Source organism: Myotis lucifugus, unplaced genomic scaffold, assembly GCF_000147115.1.
Source record: "Myotis lucifugus unplaced genomic scaffold, Myoluc2.0 scaffold_1340, whole genome shotgun sequence".
NCBI classification, from domain to species: Eukaryota; Metazoa; Chordata; class Mammalia; order Chiroptera; family Vespertilionidae; genus Myotis; species Myotis lucifugus.
Window position 1 is genome coordinate 1 of NW_005872388.1, and position 8,654 is coordinate 8,654.

The following is an 8,654-nucleotide window of genomic DNA, read 5'->3' on the forward strand; positions in this document are numbered from 1 at the left end:
TGATTTGAAAAAATTCATGCATGTCAGAAATGTGTAAAGAAGAAAGTAAAAGTCTCGGCCTCACCGGTCTGCAGGGCTGATCACTGTTGACAGGTGGTGTAGACTCTTCTGTGCATAATCTAAGAGGTTTTAAAAATGATTTTTAGTGTATCTGTGAACGTGGGGAAATTACCGATTTAGTGGGTTCTAGGCATTTTGGGGTGGGGCAGCTTTTTCTGCACAGTGGGATTTGTTAAGGAAAGCTGCCATCCACAGAAGTGAAAATCAATCCCTTTGTTTATTAGGGAATTATAAGTTGTATTATTTGATGATTCAAATAATGTTTTTTATGTTGGCTCAGTTTTAGAATTACTAAGAAAAGAAAATCAGTGTTTCTTGTTTTCTAATGAAATGTTGAGGCCACGCAGATAATGGTGGTTAGCATTTATTTGGAGAGTTCTGCCTTTGCTTTCATGAAAAGACTAATTTCTTAAAAACCCATGGTGGCAACCTGGTGGTGGGAATGGAAGGGCACAAATTTTATTATACTAAATAATAATAAGTCATCGACCTTGGATAATTTTTATGTTAGTTTAATATCAATCTCTTTTTAAATAAACATTGTCTTCCTGAGAAATAACTAAATATTCTGTAGTCCACGTTACCCAGACTATTGAAAAGCACCTTCTCAGAAATTGACCCATAGAAGACCTCATATTTGATTTGTGACTTGGACTAACATTGGAAGGCTCTCCTGATGGGAAACCTTAAAACTCTCTGTTAGTTCTCTGACAGGTGAAGCTGGCCTCACTCATGTAAATGACGTGGCTGCATAAATAAAATTTACAGATAAATCCCCATACTTAGTTTTCTAGGGCTGCCAGCAAAAAGTAAAAGGTACTAATGCCTAATGCCATTTAGAGAACAAAGTGAGGTGCAAAAGTAAAGTGCGGAAGTCTGCTGGCCTCTGTGTCCTCCGTGAGCCTTTGAAGTGGGGGCTCTGTGGGGCAGCGTCGTATAATTACATAATAAATGGCCAGAAGTCCCAGAAGGAGGAAGAGGTCTAGAGGGGCTGGATTGATCCACAAACTAATTAATGAGGCCCTGCCCAGGCACATTCTAGCAGACAAAAATTGAGAAAGAGCAGCCCAATGATACTGCGCACACTAAGGCCAATATTAAATAAATGGTTCTCAGGTTTTAAATGATCCATCTTTTTCTCTAAACTGCCTCATCTTTTTTGATCCTTAGCAAGAGCTGGCAGTAGATGAGTACCTGCTATGTTAGATTTATTTTTCTCCTCTGTGTCACAGACAGTATAATAAATTGCGAAACCTCCTGAAGGATGCGCGTCATGATTGCGTTCTCTTTGCTAATGAATTCCAGCAATACTGCTATCTCCCTCGGGAAAGAGGAGAATCCATGGAAAAGTGGCAGACCAGGTATGGCACTGAATTGCTGTGAGTGTGATCTTCTGTAATTTCTTTATCATTGGCTATTTGGGCATTAATCTAAGTGGTATGCTAAAATCAACAATTATTCTGGAACCATGATTAATGTTGAACTGCTTACCATGTCAATATTTTAGATATGTCAATTGAATACCTAATTGATCTATTTTAGAAGTTACAATTAGGAAGGTTATACCCAGAGTAAGTTTGCCCCAGACCCTAATAGCTAGCAGGGTCATGCCAGTGATCCAAACATCATCACTTTAATGCTTGTGTGTGGGAAGATGGGGAGTCCTACTCTTAAGCTAAGATCTCAGTTTTTCTGGCATAGCTCTATTATCCCAGCTAGTCTTAATTAAGCTGAAACTGGCAGGTTAATTCCAGTAGATCTGTTTTAGGAAGAGCCGTGTCATGGTTTAGGTCCACCTAAAAGCAGAGCCTGAAGCAAGGACTTGGTGTGAGTTGTTTACTTCTGAGGCAATTCCCATAAGCAGGACTGAGGAAGTAGGGAGAGTGAGACAGAGGAGGGAACGCAGGAAAGGATGTGTTAATGCTATGGGAGACCGAGGCTCAGTCCTGCTGGGATCCTCTGAGAAACTGAGTAGCGTGTGCCTAAGAAGTTACCTCGAAGGTTGGAGGCTAGGGCTTTGAGTTAGTGCCCCCTTTAACTTTTTAGGATATGCTTTTTCATTTACTTTTAGAGAGAAGGGAAGGGGGAGAGAGAAACATCCATCCATTGCCGCCCATATGCGCCCTGACCCGAATCAAACCTGCAACCGAGGTATGTGTCCTGATCCAGAATCAAACCCGCAACCTTTTGGTGTATGGGAGGACGCTCCAAGCAACTGAGCCACCCAGCCAGGGCTTGTTTTATCGTTTAAGCCTCACATAGCTTGTCATCCATGTGGTGCTGTGTCACTCAACCCTCTAATTAAAAAGAGTTAATAGATGGCAGAACCTCATAGTTTTTAGGCCATATGAAGAAATGAAAGAGATTGCAGTGGTGGCTGGATGTCGTAGGGGAGAAAAGATGTCAAGCACTTTTTGATTCATCTTTGTGTCCCCCAGAGTACCCAACCTGGGGTGTATTTATAATGGTGTTCAGGAAGTATTTGTTGAGTGGATAGTTCACTGTATAAACCAAAGGATAGCAGATCAAAAGTAAGATATAAAATTCTGAGTAAGAGCTTGTGTTTGAGGGCTCACCTGCCCTTTGCTTTTCTAGGAGCATATACAATGCAGCCGTTTGGTACTATCACCACTGCCAGGACAGGATGCCCATCATTATGGTGACAGAAGATGAAGAGGCAGTTCCACAGTATGGAAGTGAAACGGAAGGAGTGTTTGTGATTTCTTTCAAGGTATTTCCAGCTGGTGTGTGTGTGTGTGTGTGTGTGTGTGTGTGTGTGTTCATTTCCTAAGTAGTTCCCAGAGCACTTTAGATCCCTTTGGCAATATAGGAAAGGGAAAATAAAGAATGAAGGAAGACTTGAAGATGTTCCATATCTTCATTACTCCCCAGCTAACTAATCTTGACTTTTGCAAATCTGGGCAAACTACCTGTGACTGTAAGGCCTACAGCATCCGAGACCTCAGTCCAACAAGCCCCTGTTGACAGAAACTCATGTAGTTTCAGCAATAACAATATTAGTGATGATGATGATGATGATGATGATGATAGGTTGAATCTTATAAAATTGCCCCTGTTCTGTTGTTTTGACCTACAAAATGGCGATTTTACATAGTTCCACCAGCTAGCAATAGCCGACATATCTATGCCACACACTGTTCTAAGTGTATTATTTCATTTAATTCTGGCAACAACCCTGTGAGGTATGTGTTATCATCCCCATTTTATTGGTGAGGAAGAAAACTAAAGCACAGAAAGGCTAAGCAACTTGCCCAAGGTCACATGAGTAGAAAGTGGTAGAACTGGGATTGGAACCCAGGCAGTCCTTATTCCAAAGCTCTTAACTATCTATCATGCTTTACTGCCTCCCAAATAATTCCTCTGAATACACATAAAACACAGTTTTAAAGGCCAGTCTGGTTTCTTCACTCTTCCCCACTTATGAATATGCATGGGGTTGAGAGACTAAAGGAAGGGGAGAGACATGATATTGTTTATGTGAGGGCTGTTGGGTCAGTTTGGTGTACAGATCACAGGAAGGAGCAGCATTCTCGGTGACAGGTTCTTGGGCCATCTTAGCAACACAGTTCTCCTATTTCGTAGGTACCTTTTGGGACAGTAGGATGAGTATTAATCTCTCTGTCGATTACATGTCTCTTCTGTCTGCCCAGTTGGTCAATCAAGTTCCAATGGTTGATATCTTTTTTTGATTGAGAGACTAGAATGAGGCCCTCCATTACCCCTGTCAGTTTACAGAAAGTCTAGTTGGATTTCAAATTGTAGATTCTGTAAGTGTTTCAAGGTGTGTGTATAGCAAAAGATTTGCCAATAGAATTCTCTTGGCCCCACTATAAAAAGTGTTCTGGCGTGCCAGTGAATTCCAGGGCACTGGATATTAATGGCAGTGTCACTTATTTTTTCTGTTGCAATACATCATGTCTTGTTCCTGCAGAGGACAGTTGACTAAAATTACATTTTTCTACTTTTTGTGAAAATTACTTTTCTTTGTAGTTCAGTGGTATAGTACAGTTTTATTTTGGATAGCATCTCCTAAGCAAACTCCTCTGTGACCGAGGGCTTCATAGAAGTGAATGATAACAGGAGAAAGGAGATACTGTGAAGATCATGTGCGAAGGAAGCCCAGAATTTTCTGTGGGGACTTGAAGTTAGATGGGGAAGAGCTAAGGCAATAAACCCTCTGTAATAGGTGGTTTATAGTAGTAAAAGTTAATCTTGGTAACTTTTATGCCTTCTCTTTATAAATTCAAACCTTGGATAAAAGTACTGGAAATTTTTCTGCAAAATAAATTTCTTGATTTACATAAAGTCCTTAATTTATATAGTATTTGCTGAATTGGAGACCTTTGGATGAATTTATTTTATCTTATTCATTTTATTTTGTTTAAAGCCTGGTGCTTTTTTAAAAATCACTTCTAATCATTTAATGTAGTTAGTTGCAATTTAGTTTAGATTTATGTGTGGGTTTTTTTTTTTTTGCAATTTAGGAGTAAGACTTTTATTTTTAAACTAGAGGCCCATTGCATGACGATTCGCGCAATAGGCCTTCCTTCCCCTGGCTGCCGGCACCGGTTTTCCTCCGGCACCCGGGACCCAGGCCTTTGGTCTGGCCGCAGTGGAGAAGCCATGCCTCGAGGCTAGGCTTCTCTGCTCCGGCCGCAACAAGGCTTGGCTTCTCCGCTCCGGCCGCAGCAGAGAAGCCAAGCCTCTTCAGTCTTCAGTCTTCAGTCGTCTTCAGTCTTTGCTCGGGCCGGAGCCTTCAGTCTTTGCTCCGTGCCTGTGTATGCAAATTAACCTGCCATCTTTGTTGGGTTAATTTGCATGCTCATCCTGATTGGCTAGTGGGCATAGCAGAGTGATGACCAATTTACATATTTCTCTTTTATTAGTGTAGATATATTTTTATTGATTTCAGAGAGGAAGGGATAGGAAGAGAAAGACAGAAGCATCAATGATGAGAGAGAATCACTGATGGGCTGCCTTCTGAATGCCCCCTACTGGGGATCAAGCCCACAACCCAGGCACTCGGGCACCTGGGCACATGCCCTGACCAGAAGTCAACCATGTCCTCCTGACTCATAGGTTGACACTCAACCACTGAGCCAGACTGACCAGGCAGACTTTTTGATCAGTACTTTTTCCTTGATGTTTTCGCTATAAATTTGCTTTGTCAATGAACTTGTTAAAGTTGTACTGTGGCTTATGCAACAGCTATCACTTAAGCAAGCCTTATTTTCAATTAGCACTAAAACAGACCACTGTATATTCACTTCTCACTGAGTTGCCCATTTTGTTTCATACTACTCACATTCTTGTTTTAAATGCCTTTTAATTTTAACAGTTCACTTTACAGTGCTGTTTACTGAAGTTATTTGTTAAATAAAAATGCATAAATTTAAACACACACACACTTAAGCAGACAACTTTTACCAAGGCTCCTGTAACTTCTAGTGTCTTTCCTGACCCCCCTCACACAATTTTCTGAATTATGTTTTCCACCTTACCCAGCTGCACCACAAGAGCAACTGCCACTAATCCTAAGTAAACATTTCCTATTCTCCTTAGGAAGAATCAAACCCAGCTTTTACCAAACCTTTGGTGTCTGAGGCTCATACTCATGGTGTGCAACCATTGCTTTTTTTGAGCAGAGACTAATTCTTGGTGCTAATAAATGATAAATGACCACAGAATTGGGGTACCAATGTTAGCACAGACAGAACTTCTGGGAGGACTAGGGTAAGAAAGGGAGTCATTTGAACAGGAACCTGAAATTAGTGGGAGAAAAGCTAGAGTTAACAAGGATCATTTATTTTCTTTTTAAGTACAGAAAGAGAATGCTAGGTCCTACCTTAGACTTAAAGTTGAATTAATGCCCAGCCGGTGTTGCTCAGTGGTTGAGCATTACCCTATAATCCAAGAGATTTGATTCCCAGCCAGGGCACATGCCTGGATTGCTGGATCGATCCCCAGTTTTGGGCCTGCAAGAGGCAGCCAATCAATGATTCTCTCTCTAGAGCGTCGGCCTGCGGACTCAAGGGTCCCGGGTTCGATTCCGGTCAAGGGCATGTACCTGGGTTGCGGGCACATCCCCAGTGAGAGGTGTGCAGGAGGCAGCTGATTGATGTTTCTCTCTCATCGATGTTTCTAACTCTCTATCTCTCTCCCTTCCTCTCTGTAAAAAATCAATAAAATATATTTAAAAAAAAAAAAAATGATTCTCTCTCATCATTGATGTTTCTATCTTTCTCTCCCTCTCCCTTCTTCTCTGAAATCAATAAATATTTTTTTAAAGTTGAATTAAAAATCCTATCTAAATTTGATTTTGTTTAGTGAGAGTCATCCATTTGAGGGAGTGTTCCCTGGACACACAGAGTAGAAGTAACACAGCCAGCCTCACCCACCACACCGTCCTCTTGTGTGTGATCGCCTTGGGGTTTTGTCCAGGGCCTTTCTGAAAGAACTACGCCAAGATGTTCAATGGTATTCGGTAATATCGGTGGGGACTCTGGCCACTTGCTTCAAGGTTATGTTCATACCAGGTCATCACACAAATAGCATCTTCGAGTATCATTTACATGAGAGTGTTACTACATCTGTGGACAGTCTGAGAAGAAGGCTCAGTCTTCTGGGAGTTTATGAAGTGGGGGAAAGCCTAACACCAAAGAATACCAGTACTTTGCTCACTTGACTTTCCCCACTCTCTGCTCATTTGACATTGCCAGTGGATTGAGGGAAGGAAGACATTTTCTTATACACTTTACTTCTTGCCATTTTTATGTACTTAAGTTTCTTATAAATTTCAAACATTTCAGGGTATTAAAAAAAAAAAGATAGGAGCTTTTTCTGTCCATTCATTATAGGCCATTATCTGCAGCAATGACATGCCAGGCAGACTGTTTGTGTGTATATGCCTGTGTGTGGAGAGAGAGAGAAGGAGATTTGAAAGTTCAGAGAGAGTAATCAGGGAGGTGGAAGAGTTCCATGGAGGAACAGCCTCCCTGGGGTTCATTGGCAAGGCTTCAGGGGTTAATGAGATGGCAGGAAGTGAACTGGTAGCATGAGGTTTAGGAAGGTACTGCTCATTTGACACATCTTCAAAACTGCATGCTGACCGTTCCTGTTTGGGATTGTTTTATAATACTACTATAATGAAGAGTTATTCTCTTCTGACCATGTTTCTCTTGTGCCTCCATTGAATGCAGAATTACCTGGACAATTTTTGGCCTGATTTAAAAGCCGCCCACGAGCTTTGTGACTCTATCCTTCAGTCTCGGCGGGAAAGAGAGAATGAGAGTCAGGAGAGCCACAGGAAGGAGTACCCTGAACATCTTCCCCTGGAAGTGTTAGAAGCTGGCATTAAGTCCGGACGCTATATCCAGGTGAGGTGGTAATGAAGAGTGCGCATCAGGACCGGCCAGTACGTTCTCTTCTTGTCTCCTGTCAGGGGTGTCTAATGTCAAAGGCTGTAAACAAGATGGGTGGGTATGAGCAAGCCCAGGCCAGCGATGTTTAAGGTGCTTTGGGAGTCATTCTTCCTGTAGACATGGCTGTCTGGTTGGAACTGCTCTATCGTGTTCTGAATTGGACTACATATTGAGCATCACACGAGTAACCTTGTAAATGCCTTCTATCACTGGGAAAGAGAATGTATTTTTGAATCAAGGTCTGGAGGTTTGGCAAAATTGTAAAATTAGTGAAATTTGGCTTCTTCACTCCTTTGTCATTTTTTCGCCCCTTCCAAGGGCCCTTTATGACCCCCCAGAACCTAGAACCCGTATGCTGTCAGGGTCTTGAGAATAAAGCAGATAAAATTATTCAGATTTTAAGTTTTGCATGTACTCGTGTGTGTGTGTGTTTCTATGCAGTTTTATTACATGGTTAGATTTGTGTATCTACCTCCACAATCAAGATACAGAATTGTTCTGTCTTGGATTTTACATTTTTAACAAACTACTCAGATTACTTCTATGCAGGCAGAAATTTGAGAATACAACACTGAATTCCTTCCCTTAAGTGTGGGCATTTTAAATTACTATACCTAGAAGGACTAATTCTTCCAACTTGGGAGTAGATTTCACAACATTCTTGGGAGAGTACTTTGAGAACGAAGGTTTTTAAAGACCACTCATCGCTTAGGTAAGAGATCCTGGCACTTTCAACATTTGGTATAGCTAAGAATAGTTCAAAATGATGGTGTATTTTCTGGAGAAAGAAACCTGAGGTGATGAATATTAGTCCTAAACAAAGGGATCACAGACCTTATAAGAGTATTATGGGGATATTTTTATATAGGTTTTTTAAATTTATGTTTTTATCTTTCGGAGGTAAAACAGGCAGGAAAAAAATTTCCACATTGATTTTTATTATGATTTCAGGGAATTCTGAACGTCAACAAACACAGAGCACAAATAGAAGCTTTTGTGCGACTTCAAGGAGCCAGCAGTAAAGATTCAGGTTCAGTATAAACCTTACATAAATCTCCATACTAGCTTTTCATTCTGATATTACCCAATGAAGAAAGTAAAGTTGAAGTTGTCACATCATATATGCAATGTCAGATATCCCCATGTACACTG

The 8,654-nt window shown here is 41.1% G+C and overlaps 1 protein-coding gene across 2 annotated transcripts in view; it reads left to right on the forward strand.

The window, feature by feature from the left end:
• Window positions 1–1,269: 1,269 nt before the first annotated feature.
• Window positions 1,270–8,654, forward strand: part of LOC102440065 (DIS3-like exonuclease 1) — a 24,135-nt gene continuing 16,750 nt past the window's right edge. For both annotated transcript variants that reach the window (XM_006107673.3, XM_023748376.1), the window contains exons 1-4: window positions 1,270–1,421; window positions 2,656–2,791; window positions 7,281–7,457; window positions 8,454–8,532. In XM_006107673.3, coding sequence (XP_006107735.3) covers window positions 1,402–1,421; window positions 2,656–2,791; window positions 7,281–7,457; window positions 8,454–8,532 — 412 coding nt within the window. In that variant the 5' untranslated portion in view covers window positions 1,270–1,401. The remainder of the gene's footprint in view (window positions 1,422–2,655; window positions 2,792–7,280; window positions 7,458–8,453; window positions 8,533–8,654) is intronic.